At 38.1% G+C, this 13,420-nt stretch overlaps 6 protein-coding genes across 6 annotated transcripts; 3 read left to right on the forward strand and 3 right to left on the reverse strand.

Moving 5' to 3' along the window:
- Positions 1-287: 287 nt before the first annotated feature.
- On the reverse strand, positions 288-1,441 carry BDF20DRAFT_827175 (NMT1/THI5 like-domain-containing protein; the record flags this gene model as incomplete). The annotated part of the gene is made up of 2 exons (XM_053078142.1): positions 288-719; positions 836-1,441. 2 exons carry the CDS (start codon positions 1,439-1,441, stop codon positions 288-290), a joined length of 1,038 nt encoding a protein of 345 aa, XP_052932261.1.
- A 1,371-nt stretch (positions 1,442-2,812) lies between these two features.
- Positions 2,813-4,286, forward strand: BDF20DRAFT_996070 (pyridoxine biosynthesis protein pyroA). The gene is made up of 4 exons (XM_053085417.1): positions 2,813-3,011; positions 3,114-3,225; positions 3,315-3,823; positions 3,933-4,286. The coding sequence occupies exons 1-4, from the start codon at positions 2,898-2,900 to the stop codon at positions 4,140-4,142; spliced, it is 945 nt and encodes a 314-aa protein (XP_052932262.1). The 5' UTR covers positions 2,813-2,897; the 3' UTR covers positions 4,143-4,286.
- Positions 4,287-5,623: 1,337 nt separating this feature from the next.
- On the reverse strand, positions 5,624-6,329 carry BDF20DRAFT_916446 (PdxT/SNO family; the record flags this gene model as incomplete). Its single annotated transcript, XM_053084455.1, has 2 exons — positions 5,624-6,222; positions 6,290-6,329. 2 exons carry the CDS (start codon positions 6,327-6,329, stop codon positions 5,624-5,626), a joined length of 639 nt encoding a protein of 212 aa, XP_052932263.1.
- A 179-nt stretch (positions 6,330-6,508) lies between these two features.
- BDF20DRAFT_892944 (ATP-dependent RNA helicase FAL1) lies at positions 6,509-8,362 on the forward strand. The gene is made up of 6 exons (XM_053082323.1): positions 6,509-6,668; positions 6,739-6,841; positions 6,920-7,584; positions 7,662-7,777; positions 7,841-8,076; positions 8,146-8,362. Exons 1-6 carry the CDS (start codon positions 6,615-6,617, stop codon positions 8,160-8,162), a joined length of 1,191 nt encoding a protein of 396 aa, XP_052932264.1. The 5' UTR covers positions 6,509-6,614; the 3' UTR covers positions 8,163-8,362.
- Positions 8,363-9,394, reverse strand: BDF20DRAFT_892949 (60S ribosomal protein L23). The gene is made up of 2 exons (XM_053082324.1): positions 9,369-9,394; positions 8,363-8,840 (listed from the first exon to the last, which is right to left on the reverse strand). The coding sequence occupies exons 1-2, from the start codon at positions 9,376-9,378 to the stop codon at positions 8,437-8,439; spliced, it is 414 nt and encodes a 137-aa protein (XP_052932265.1). The 5' UTR covers positions 9,379-9,394; the 3' UTR covers positions 8,363-8,436.
- A 528-nt stretch (positions 9,395-9,922) lies between these two features.
- Positions 9,923-11,991, forward strand: BDF20DRAFT_924436 (putative RNA methylase family UPF0020-domain-containing protein; the record flags this gene model as incomplete). The annotated part of the gene is made up of 6 exons (XM_053084690.1): positions 9,923-10,381; positions 10,414-11,219; positions 11,308-11,349; positions 11,433-11,564; positions 11,630-11,676; positions 11,746-11,991. Exons 1-6 carry the CDS (start codon positions 10,320-10,322, stop codon positions 11,989-11,991), a joined length of 1,335 nt encoding a protein of 444 aa, XP_052932266.1. The 5' UTR covers positions 9,923-10,319.
- Positions 11,992-13,420: the final 1,429 nt, after the last annotated feature.

A 13,420-nucleotide genomic window follows, 5' to 3' on the forward strand; every position in this document is an offset into this window, starting at 1 on the left:
TCATCCTTAACCATGGAAAATTTTTCCATCAATTTGAATTCAAAGCAATTACAACTTTTTTTTATGAAAAACAATTCAGTAAGATATTTGACTGAATGATCAGAAAACCGAATACTGTCGAGGTAGACAATCTTCGGGCTTCTACATACAATATCCTAAATTTTAATCATTATGAGTTTTACTGATATAAAAAATGCATAATAGAAAAATGATTGACTATCACAGTGAAATGTGATGTTAGATCAAGTTGGGAAGATAATATACGATGATGAGAGAATGCAAGGTATTTAGAGGATACCAACGGGGTTGGAAATAGCAGGGTGAAGACAGCACTGAGCACCACCGGGAACAACACCAGTATCGAAAGTTTCAGGCTCAACTCCACCAGGGCCTTCGGGAAGAAGAGGCCAGTTGAAGAGCTCGTTAGTCTTGTTTTGTTCGAAGTCATCGCCGACAATACCAAGACGCTTACAGTAGCCAGTAACCTTGTTCCAATCACGTTGGACGTTCTTGAGATCACGAGAGAAGTAACGGAAGCAACGTTGGAAGATCTTACGTTGAGTAATGGTGTCCATACGAGGGAAGACTTCACAGTACTTGCTGTAGGCCTCCTTGGGGTTGTTGACCAAGTAGTCAGTAGCCTTCTTGACAGCACGTAAGAATTGTCTGCACTTCTCGGGGTTTTCCTTGACGAAGGTTTCGTTACCAACGTACATGATCTATATTGTATATGAGAAGCAACAAAACCAAAATAAGTTAGGTAAGATCAAAAATTAACTACACAATACTGATGTATTGCATCAGTGACAAACAGAAGAAGTAAAGAATAACTTACGGAACAGAAACAACAACAACCTAAGTTAGCAAGATGGTCGATACGGAGCATTTCGACAGCATCACGACCCCAACCTTGTTCTTCAGCATAGTCTTCAAGCTCAACTTGTTGAACACATTCAATGCCAATACCAGCATCAACAATGCCTTTTTTAATGGCATCGACACAATTCATACCGACACGGACAGCAGTGTAATCGGAGGGAGACATACCGAAGTTCTTCATCAAGTCATCCAATTGGATCTTGCCGAATTCACCGACGTAGCCGATCTTCTTGCCACGGATATCCTTGAATTCCTTGATACCAGACTTGTTCTTAAAGTGAATAATACCGGTGAAGGGCTCATCCAAAAGAGTACCGATAGAGATCATGGGTTGACCACGAACCTTAGCAGCGATAGTATGGATCATAGCCTTCAAACCAAGATCGATCTTACCGGAACCGATGAGTTCAGTGACATCAGAGGGGTTGGATGGTTCCATAATAGCAACTTGAAGGCCTTCTTCTTCGAAATAACCTATCTTTTGAGCCAAGTAGAAAGGGGCATGGTAGGGAGTGGCGGTCCAGTTGGAGAGGAAAGTAACTTTGTTTTTAGGATAAGGCATTTGTGGCAGTTTGTGATGTAGATGACTGAAGTAACTTAACTGTTGTTTTTCCTATCCTTTATATATCAAATGTTGCTTCTACATTACGCTGAACACGTTCCCTTCGGTGCAGTAAAATATCGGAACTTCTATTTTTGAGTTCGAGAGCGTAGCAAATCAAATATGCTCAAACAACTGCATGCTCAATACATCCCAACGTCACCTATATTATAGCGTCCGTCTTTGAAGCTTACTCCACTTCAAAATGTGACTTTAACGTTCATTCCAATATTATCTAATGTGGTTTTTGATTCTACTCATGTATATTGGACTTGAAATTTGGAAAGCAGCAGAAACGCGCTCAATACGATGTATCGAACAAGACAAATTTGTTGAATCATTAACTACTGCTATGTTTGCTCGTAAACAGTATGACAAATAGAGCACTTCTATTAGAATTACAGTCGAACGTGCAAGTGGCGTCTCATTGACCTCTTGTTGTTACTGAGTTTTGTTCCGCATTTAGACTGAAGAATATAATCATCTTTGCAGGTTTAAATAAAGAGCATTGTCTCACAACAAGCGATAAAATTTATATTCTCAGGTTCAAAAATGTTCAGGTATAGTCTGAAAAGATGCCAGTAGCTAAATTATATGCTTTCTCTGGGCCAAAAACAACGCGAAGATTGAAAATATTGTCGTGAAACTAAATAACAACTCAGCATTCCTTCTAATACATTTATTCATACGCGAGAAACTCTCATACAAAAAGGAATCGTTTTAGATTTCGGAAACAATTTGTATACTGTTGTGGAGTTTTTATGCAAAAGGAGAGAAGTAGCGCACGTGCCTGTCTTTAGTTGCCGCAGAGTATATAAATCCACTTCAACTACCGCTGATTGATCTACAATGGTATGATGTGATGAAAGTTGGAGTGAAATTCTTTGAGATTTTGTTGAAGAGTAGTTAGCATTGAGTGTTACGATAATTATTCATTGTTGTTGTCAGGTGAACGTAGTAATCAGTACCGTTTGGAAGCGTGCACTGACCTTTTCGATTTAAAGTGCGAAGAGATGCACTACAAACCGCTTAAATTTTGAAAGTTGTAATTTGTCGCCATATGTAAAAGGAGCCATTTTGGAGCTATTGTTACCGTTGGATCATCATTGGACTGATCTTACTCGAATAGTCGCGACATGAAAAGTTTTGCAATGTATTTTTTTATTTTAAGACTTTTGAAGCTTAAATAAACTTACAACAGGCGCTATTTGAAAGTTTAATACTGTAAACGTGCCCATCTGTCTAATCAAAGGACAGATTTGGGTTATGCTGACAATTAAGGAAAGAAAGAACTTTATTGATCCGAACTTTGACTTCTTTTTTTTTTTCTGTCTATTTAAGACCTAAAAAAAGACAGGCAAAAAATCTTGCTCTTTTATAATTTTCAAACTCTTAAAGCCAGCCTTTTACATCAACCATGTCTGCTTCTTCTTTCCCAGTTCCTGCTAACCTTCATTCCGGTAAGGTTGATGAGTCCAACTCTCAAGCCGAAAATTTCAAGATCAAGGCTGGTTTAGCCCAAATGCTAAAGGTAAAGTGTTTGTGAAGTGTAATGGGCTAGGGGTGTAAAGCAGGGTGTAATATACTGTGTTTTGTTCAAAAACTCATACGATGTCTCGTTACAATTGTACAGGGTGGTGTCATCATGGATGTCATTAACGCTGAACAAGCTAGAATTGCCGAAGAAGCTGGTGCTTGCGCTGTCATGGCTCTTGAACGTGTCCCTGCTGATATCCGTAAGAACGGTAAGCGTCTTTTTTTTTCCCCACTCAGTTTAAGTTCAATGTGCGTAAGGTCTGTGCCAGATTTATTAACTATTTGTGCTTTTCATTAGGTGGCGTTGCTCGTATGTCTGATCCCAAGATGATCAAAGAAATCATTGAAGCTGTCACTATCCCTGTCATGGCCAAGGTCCGTATTGGTCACTTTGTTGAAGCTCAAATCATCGAGTCTATTGGCGTTGATTATATCGATGAATCCGAAGTTTTAACCCCTGCCGATGAGGCCAACCACATCCACAAGCACAACTTCAAGGTACCTTACGTTTGTGGTGCCAAGAACCTCGGTGAAGCTCTTCGCCGTATCAATGAAGGTGCTGCTATGATCCGTACCAAGGGTGAAGCTGGTACTGGTAACGTCGTCGAAGCTGTTCGTCATATGCGTACTGTCTCTGCCGAAATTCGTCGCGCTTCTGCCATGACTGACGAGGAACTCTATGCTTATGCTAAGGATATTCAAGCCCCATACAACTTACTCAAAGAAACTGCCAAGTTAGGCCGTCTCCCTGTTGTCAACTTTGCTGCTGGTGGTGTTGCTACTCCAGCTGATGCTGCGCTTATGATGGTAATATTTTTTTTTTCTTCAATGCATTTTAAAAACACTTCAAGTTGAGCGGCAAATTTATCCACTCATACTTTTCTTTTTTTTATCCCCCTGCTTTCTTAACAAATAGCAATTGGGTTGTGATGGTGTCTTCGTTGGTTCTGGTATCTTCAAGTCTGGTGACCCCGCCAAGCGTGCTAAGGCTATTGTCCAAGCTGTCACCCACTACAATGATCCTAAGGTCTTGGCTGAGGTTTCTGAAGATCTCGGTGAAGCTATGGTTGGTATTAACTTGGACGAATTAAACGAAAACGAAAAGTTCGCCAAACGTGGTTGGTAATTTATTTAAATATACCATCTCTTCCATCTATTCCATCTATCATTTTTAAATTATTATCTTGATAACTATACATATTTAAACAACCTATTCTTTGTAAAGAATCATGATTTTTTGTACTTATAATAAACCATTATCTCATCTGCTTTTTTATCAAATCTGAAGTCTCATCTTGTGTCATTTTCGACTGATCCTGTCTGAATTTAAACATAGAATACGCGCAGTTTGAAAATTGTGAACTTTAAATTTTCAAAAGCATTATGATAAACGGTTGCAGCAATTTACTATTATGGTATTTGGTAACTCCTAAATCTGATGATCCTGTGCCATTCCAACGAAAAATCTGAGCGTAATTTTTCGTTGAATAGTTCAAAGTCACTATCAATCAAGAAACGCGACACTTACAAACGTCCAAATAATCACAGTGATGTGGGAACAAGAGAGGGTTTCGAGGGTTGACGACCCAAATACAGCTGTCTTGCTTATTAAGAAGGGAAGCGTCTTTACGAGTTTCATTTGCCACATTATATGGAGCTCAAATTACGGTGATAAACAAAAGCGCAATTTAACTGCCACTCCTATTTTCTTACCGGATCTTTGTGATTGGAGTGAAGCGCACGTGCAGAGCCTTTCTCCATTGTTTCAGCTACTGGTTCACATTTGTTTTCTTTGAAAATATAATTTGAAAAGGTTGGAAACCTATTCCGATAAGCTCAATTTCAGATTTCTTTTTTTCTCGCTAGTGGTCAGTTGGAATTGTAGACGATTAAAGTGAGCAAATATTGCGTTTTATTTCTTTAGGACATGAAAAACCCTTTGTCGATATTGCTTGGTCCAAGCAGATCTACAGTTGAATGGTTGGTTTTATCCAAAAAGCTTATGAATAATATAGGCGCACGTTATTGCGGCGAGATCTTGCTCTTACGTATATTCTGATTTTGAGTAGTTATTTATAAAAGGGACTAAAAGAAATCATAACATAGCTTCGATTACATATATCTGATTTGCTAAAATCCCGAATACTTTAACAATCTAAGAAACATAAATGGCGCATAACCTACAAGAATTCCGATAGTTTATTTACGTGAGCTGAGCCTTTGATTTTTGCGGATTAAACGCACGTTGTTGGCTTCAAAATCATGTTGAGTTCCTGAAAATGAGGATTTTAGGCATATAGTAAAAGGACCCACCATCCAAGACAAATTACAAACCAAAAACCGTAGCAATCAAAGTTCCACAGACGAATAAGTGAGACCTGAATTCAGTCATACGTATGAACAGAAATTAAGGATGTAACCCAAAAGGGTTCGTGGCAAATTTGCGAGATAGCATCCATCAAATGCTAATGGATAACTTTAATTTACAATCATATACATTTATGAAGATGCTTTACACTCACAATAACATTTTTGATTTTTGATCTATAAACTACTAAATCTAGGCAATAATATACATAATGAAAATATGGAGATTGTTAAATACACTTATAAATATTTAACTGCCATATCGACGAAGAACTCATGGAGACGAAGGTCATTAGTTAATTCTGGATGAAATGCTGTAGCAAAGAGATGGTCCTGCAACACTGCCACTGCTGTTTCAGCTTCTGTTTGGCCATGTTTTTGTTCTAAGCGACCAACTACTTTAACTTTGGGTGACTTGATCTCTGCAATGACTGGAGCACGAATAAACACAGCCGCAAATGGTTCCTCTCCCAAAATTTCCGGTAAATGAAGCATTGTTTGAAAGCTTTCCTTTTGTGATCCGAATTGATTACGATTAACAACCACATCCAAAGCGTTAAATAATTGCTGGCCACCCTTCTTAGCGCCTGTTGCTTCCTTTGCCAACATAATCATGCCTGCGCACGTGCCCCAGGTAGGCTTCTTCTGAACAAAAGCACGAATAGGCTCCAACATATTACAACGTTCAGCAATGAGTGCCATAGAAGTGGATTCACCGCCTGGAATAATCAAGCAATCCACAGAATTTAATTGTTCTTCAGTTTTAACAGGAATAACATCTTTAACCTTCGGAATTCTTTTGAGCATATGAATATGTTCAATAAAAGCACCTTGCAAAGCTATTTCCAAAAAAAGTCCTATAAGATAACCATACTTGAAGGCCTTCATCCCATTGTGATAACTTACCAAGCACACCGACGGTAATAGTCTTAGAGTCGTTTGTCATATTTTTGTAGTAGCTGGTATAAAGGAACTTGATTAAAGAAGAAAAAGGATTTGAAAAGCATTCAACCTGTCAAATTTAAGGGATTCCGCAGTGATTCAAATAAAGTCACCTTTTTTTCCTTTTTTGTCATGTAGAAAGAAGAAAAGAAATTGGGTTCAGCTGCACGCAACTGTTGAGTGCAAATCGAGCTCCGTTGGCAGGAGTAGTCACCTTCGGCGTCATCTTCAAAATCTGCAGTAAATTGCTCTCTTTTTGCACGATCGTTTTAACCAAGCCAAATTCAGCATGTCCTTTGATCACAAGAATGATGACAAGCTCTCTTTTGAGACTTCTGAAAGCGTAATCTCTCCTAACGATTTTGCTCTTCTGATTAGTTCTTAATTTACAACTTTCCATATTGTCCATTTAGGTCAAGGTGATGCCCACCTTTGATGCTATCGGTTTAAAAGAAGACTTACTCCGTGGTATCTACGCTTACAACTTTGAAAAGCCCTCAGCTATTCAACAAAGAGGTTAGTAGAATACTTTTTTACCTCTCAATTCCTTTCAACTACATTTATTAAATTGCTTTTTTCTCCCACAATTTACAGCTATCATGCCCATCATCAAAGGCCGTGATGTCATTGCACAGGCTCAGTCCGGTACTGGTAAAACAGCTACTTTCTCTATTTCCGCTCTACAAGTAATTGATACCACCATTAGAGAAACCCAAGCTTTGATTTTATCCCCAACACGTGAATTAGCTACACAGATCCAAAGTGTTGTGTTAGCACTTGGCGATTATATGAGCGTGCAATGTCACGCCTGTATCGGTGGCACCAGTGTAGGTGAAGATATTCGAAAATTAGAGGCTGGTGTCCAGATTGTTTCTGGTACACCTGGCCGCGTGTATGACATGATTCGCCGTCGTACTCTACGTACCCGAAATATCAAAATGCTGATTCTTGACGAAGCTGACGAACTTTTAAACCGTGGATTCAAAGATCAAATTTATGACGTTTATCGTTATCTTCCACCTGGAACACAGGTTGTTATTCTCTCAGCTACGCTACCACATGATGTTTTAGAAATGACAAACAACTTTATGACAGATCCTATCCGTATCCTTGTTAAACGTGATGAATTGACTTTGGAGGGCATTAAACAATTTTTTGTTGCCGTTGAAAAAGAAGAATGGAAATTCGATACATTATGTGATTTATACGATACTCTAACTATTACACAGGCAGTTATTTTCTGCAATACTAGACGAAAGGTAATGATTGGTCAGGATGCTTACTACAGAAATAAGCATTACGTAGATTTATACTTATTTATCATATAATGTGTTAGGTTGACTGGCTAACAGAAAAGATGAGAGAAGCAAATTTTACGGTTTCAGCTATGCACGGCGAAATGCCTCAAAAGGAGCGTGATGCTATTATGCAGGAATTCCGTCAAGGAGCTAGGTACGATGGATTTTTTGGAGTTCAATCAGCTTATACTGATAACTAATATCTTCTTGCATGTAGCCGTGTATTGATCACGACTGACGTGTGGGCTCGTGGAATTGATGTGCAACAAGTTTCGTTAGTCATTAATTATGATTTACCTTTCAATCGTGAAAATTATATTCATCGTATTGGTAGATCTGGTCGTTTCGGACGTAAGGGTGTTGCAATTAATTTTGTTAAAAACGATGACCTCAAGATTCTACGTGATATCGAGCAATATTATAGTACACAAATCGACGAAATGCCTATGAATGGTAAGCTTTCACACTTACGCTAAACCCTCCTTCTAAATAGTCGACTCATTCTATCCTTGTGTTCAATAGTTACCGATCTTGTTTAGATTGTACAATTTAAAGCACCACGCTTTCACATATTCAAAACATTTTCCAATTTAATCAACTGCAGAAATTTGTTCTACTTCTTCAAAAAATAAACAACTCCATCCCACGCAACGTGAATTCGTGTGTTAGGCTCACATACCATGTATAATACAACATCTGTAAATGAAGAATAGCTAGCAGTTAAAGAATCTCTGTCCATTTATTAAAGTGTAATAGAAGAGTTTAAAATTATGAAATGAAGTTTTTTTGTCCTTTTTTCTTGCTTTCAATAGTTTAGACAACAGTACCGGAAGCAGAAGCGATACGGGGCCACAAATCAGCACATTCCTTAGCAACGGGACCAGTGATGGCGGAACCCTTCATTTCACCCTTGGGGTTGACGATGACACCGGCGTTATCCTCAAAGTAGAGGAAAACACCATCTCTACGACGCCAGGCCTTACGTTGACGAACAACAACGGCAGCCATGACCTTCTTTCTCAATTCGGGCTTACCCTTCTTGACGGTGGCAACAACCATATCACCACAACCAGCAGCGGGGAGTCTGTTCAAACGACCCTTGATATTACGGACGGCGATAACGTACAAGTTCTTAGCACCAGAGTTGTCAGCACAGTTCATGACAGCACCAACGGGAAGACCGAGGGTCATACGGAACTTTGTGCCGGAAACTTTAACTATTATTTAGTGAAAGAAAACGTATTAACAAACATTTGTTGATGACTCAAAGTGACATGAGCCTTTAGGAAGCATTTCAATTGAGATGGCACTGTATGCTGACACTGCTGAATTGAACATTCCGAAATGCGACGATGAGTCTAATCACATGTAATGCAATATCAATTGATGAAGTGCTCTGCTGTAATAAAATAGTTCAGCTCTGCAACGATCCAATATTTCCACTTGCAATAACATCCATCCATTTCAATAGACAGCATCCAGCTAATATTATTGACACTCATCGTTCAAAATGGATTCAGAACAACTGATACTGTGATACATATACATATACAAGTGATAAGGCATCGCTTTGAGATACATGTTACTGCAGTTCATCTCCATCCATCAATATAACATTTCCTATATCCATTATCTTAAGCTGGCTGTAATCCATCAAGCTAATCCAAATCTATATACATCCATCTTTCCTTCCATGTATCAAATGAAATGCTTCGGCTCTAACTATATTGCAATCAATGATCTACCTTTAGGCATTGCGTAGAGATACGGATGAGAGAGGAGGTTCCCTTTTCTTTCCTTTCACAGTAAATCTCATTACAGCTCCCGGTGAAGCAAGTTGAGGCCGTGACTACTAAAAACAATAAAATCGCTCAATTTTCTGTTTTTTCGTTTAATTGAACCTCTTACTCCATCCTTTGACCAAGTAATATTTTTATGACTATGCTCTGTTCAGAAACACTCGTTCAATTTTTTCATTCCAACTGCCTCCTTTCGTCTATTTGCAGTATGCCTTTTGACGTGCGAAAAGTGATAAAATAAGCCTATGGAATTGTTTCAAGCTATACGGCTGTATGTGTTGATTGATGCGCTTGTCCTGCCAAAATTTAATCTTAAAGGTACAAAGTGTAACTTAATTTTGGTTTGTTTAGTCCAAACGTGGATGGCGAGTGTGAATGATTTGTATTGTTGGAGAAAGCTCAATCAGAACCATATAGAATGTGGTTGCAACTGATTTAAAAACTATCAGACCAGGCTGCTTTCCTTCCCCGCTTTCGTTTGTTTTTGAGAGTGCAGCGATGAGTAGCCCTTGACTGTTGGCTGGTAGACAAATCAAGCATACTTGGCTTTGCTAACCGTCTCAAAGCTAAAGTCTTTCGAGACGAAATTGGACTAGAAACGCTCTTAATTCCTTTGACGTTTTGTACCACCGTGTATACAGATGTACGAGCTCTATTTCATTGAGTGCCATAAAGACAGACAGACGAAGTATTTTTATACGTACATCGATTGAAGGACGAGGTCTCATTTAAAGTGGCTCGGCATGATTAGAGCTTTCCTCTTTTTTTTTTTCTTAGAGAAAAATTAAAGAGGCTGTACGGAAATTCAAATCAGTATCTGTTCTTTCTTTTTGACATCTTCCAAACTTCATCGATTTATCGACATGGAGAATTTAGAAGCGATCCATATAATTTTTTATGTCCCTGAGGGTATTAAAGCTCTTCAATGCAAATTTACTATCTATTTCATTTAAAACAAGGTTTAATTTATCTTCTTTCTTTTGTTGCTGAGGAAAGGACTCGAATTTGTTGCAGCAGAAGATATAAAAAAGACACTTATTTTGCACAAGATCGTCAACGATGACCTTGCAACAACTACATTCACGTATGAGCCTCGAACAGGTCGTGTTCATTTATTCTGCCAAACGGACAGTATTGCTACTCTTAAAAGTCAACTATCAGCCACCCCACTTTTTTCCATTTACAGTATGACTTTAATTGCTTCCGAATCAGTGATACCTCCTGAAATATTCAATGATGATAACGAGCAGTCCACGCATGATTTTGTTGCCAGGCAAACCAGCGTTGCGCCCTGGTATACAGTTATTCCTGAGCAATCGACATTAGATGAACAGCAACAGCACCTACAGCAAGAATATGTTTGCGAAATGAAAGAGCCAATAACCTTTAGAGCTACTTTCAAAAAAGGATCAATCAAACATAAAGCTCGTAGCCAAGAAATGGCTGGCTATGTAGGCTTCGCTTTCAGCTCGTTTTTTAAACACTGGAAAGCGAAAATGACAGGTTTTGACTATGAAATTATGGCTGTGTGGATCCGTACCAAAGATCAACATATTTTGAATCGTTTACAACAAGGAAGATCAGAGGACCAGTTAAAAGTGGAGGAGGACTCTGTTATTTTAATGTTAGGCGTCACTATCCCAACCCAACATGATCAGAAGCAAAGAAACAGAGTGTTTGTGGGCCAAACAAGTCTCAATCCTTGTATTGCTTATTGTTTAACTTTGATATCTAATCCTCAACCGGGACAAATCATTTTAGACATGTGCTGTGGAACTGGTACTATCCCTATCGAAGGTGAGAATTATCTATAAATTATCCTTGTTACTGGTTTGTTTGTTATCTTTTCTAATGTATTCCGAATTAAAATCTGCTATATTTACAGGTGCTTCGAATTTCAGCGATGTGCTATGGGTCGGAAGTGAAGGTAAGTTATTTTCATGATGAGCATAATGTCGATAAAATGGTAAAGATAAAAAATATTGAATCAAGCTTCGGATTCTATAACAGTTAAGCATAAAACATTGACGCAAAAGGCTCTGGGTAATGTCCAATACTGCAATCTAAAGAATGTAGAGTTACTATTGGGAGACGGTAGAAAACTATGCTTAAGGGATAATACTGTGGATTCTGTTATATCAGGTACTAAGTGGAATTGCTCTTTCATTTGCTCGTCATTCGTTCTAAACTCTTTTATTCTTCTTAAGATTGGCCCTGGGGATTGAGAGAAAACTCTTTCACGCAAATTCAAAAGGTATTGTCATGGTTTTGGTAATTCTTGCCGAAAATGCGGGACTCTTCTTATACTAACATATGTGTTCAGCTGTATCCAAAATTTCTAAAGGAGATGTGGAGAATTGTGAACAAAGATGGAAGGGCATATATTGTGACGCAAGGGCGTAAGCTGATGAATAGAACACTGGATTATGACTGGTGCCAGAAACTTTGGAGTGTACATAAAGTAATTCCTATTGGTATTGGCGGTTATGAAGTGTATCTGTATATACTCATGAAAAAAGCAGCAGTTCCGTCAGCTCAAACTTCACCGCTCATGAATTCATTGTCATAGAAATTTAATTATACCGTATTTAATATTAACATTTTACTTGCTTCCTGGTTATAGAGTGGATACAGTTTAATAAAACTTAATAGAGGCCTTGAATTTGTAATGGTTGCCCATAATAACAGCAGGTGTTGTCAGATCTCGCCCATCGTTTATTCTTCTTATACCATTATAGACGCAACAATATATCATTAAATGCTAGCCAACCATATTTCCATCACTTTACAGAGATAGTGATAGGTATGTTGGTAGGTATTGCAGCTGCCACTTTAATATGCAGCTATTTACAAAGTAGCAAAATAAAAGTTACCTAGCCAAGGCTGACACCAGTTCTGCAAAATGATTGCTTATTTTTAAGGATGACTGTTCGGGTAGTTGATAATAACACTACTATGTTTTATATGAATACAGTCTCGATGCAACAATTACACGCAATGGTATAGAATTTATTCATTACGAAGTCTTCACGTTATTATGTCGTTGTTCAACACAGGATCCATAACTTGGTTTTTGTTTCACAGCCTATTGTGTATACTATGATTGCCCTTGATGCAAATAAACGACATTATAGCTCTGTAAGGAAACTTATCAACCAGCCAATAAAAACGAAGAATCGTCAGATTGAAAAGAATTTCGTGCCATCAGGAACCTGATTGCTACGATTATTTCCAGTCACTCTTCTTGACTCTGTTTCTACATTTCAACTTTTTTTTTTGTCACAAGATTAAAAAACGGTTGCCGACTATATGATTATCCAGCTAAAAAAGGTTGTATCACGGAAATGAAGGTGAGTAGAATAACTGGTATTATATTAATTGACCTTGTTTAATAACGTACCATTAATATTGAATGCGCTACTAATAGTTTGGGAAACGGATACAAAGCCAACAATTATTCGAGTGGAGCTGCCACTATCTCGACTACAAATGTTTGAAAAAATTCATAAAATCTTCATTTAACGACGATGCTGACACTTTGGAATCGAAGAAAGCTTCCTTTTTTTTTAAGTTAGAACGAGAATTGGAAAAAGTAAGACAGAGTGAAGCCACTTGATCTTCCGTTGAAATTTTATTCAAGTGTATCTCAATTTGTTGCTCATCTAATGTGTTGTAGATCAACTCGTTCTATCTCAATAAAGAGAACGAACTCAAAGTTCGATTAAAAACTTTGACAGATAAAAGGAAACTTATACAGCTAGACTCAGCTCGACTAGCTCAATCCTTTACACAGCTGGAATCCTTAGTAGAAGCTTTCACCCAGTTCGAAAGGGATCTCAACAAATTGAAGGTAAAACCACAAGGGGAATAGTTTACTAAGCCAACTTTTTGCTCTTCCGCTGAAACTATATTCTCGATTGTCAACAGAATTATGCCGAATTGAACAAAGAAGGATTCCGGAAAATTTTGAAAAAGTGGGATAAGAAGGCCAAAACGAA

This window comes from Mycotypha africana (genome assembly GCF_025528875.1).
Source record: "Mycotypha africana strain NRRL 2978 chromosome Unknown BDF20scaffold_11, whole genome shotgun sequence".
Taxonomy (NCBI): domain Eukaryota; kingdom Fungi; phylum Mucoromycota; class Mucoromycetes; order Mucorales; family Mycotyphaceae; genus Mycotypha; species Mycotypha africana.

Excerpts from the sequence above, each read along its gene's own strand:
- BDF20DRAFT_996070 (XM_053085417.1), top strand. The coding sequence starts at position 2,898 with ATGTCTGCTTCTTCTTTCCCAGTTCCTGCTAACCTTCATTCCGGTAAG. Across the intron at positions 3,012-3,113 it reads GTTTAGCCCAAATGCTAAAG|GGTGGTGTCATCATGGATGT; the intron begins GTAAAGTGTTTG and ends ACAATTGTACAG. Across the intron at positions 3,824-3,932 it reads CTGATGCTGCGCTTATGATG|CAATTGGGTTGTGATGGTGT; the intron begins GTAATATTTTTT and ends CTTAACAAATAG.
- BDF20DRAFT_892944 (XM_053082323.1), top strand. The coding sequence starts at position 6,615 with ATGTCCTTTGATCACAAGAATGATGACAAGCTCTCTTTTGAGACTTCT. Across the intron at positions 6,669-6,738 it reads CTTTTGAGACTTCTGAAAGC|GTCAAGGTGATGCCCACCTT; the intron begins GTAATCTCTCCT and ends TTGTCCATTTAG. Across the intron at positions 6,842-6,919 it reads CTCAGCTATTCAACAAAGAG|CTATCATGCCCATCATCAAA; the intron begins GTTAGTAGAATA and ends CACAATTTACAG.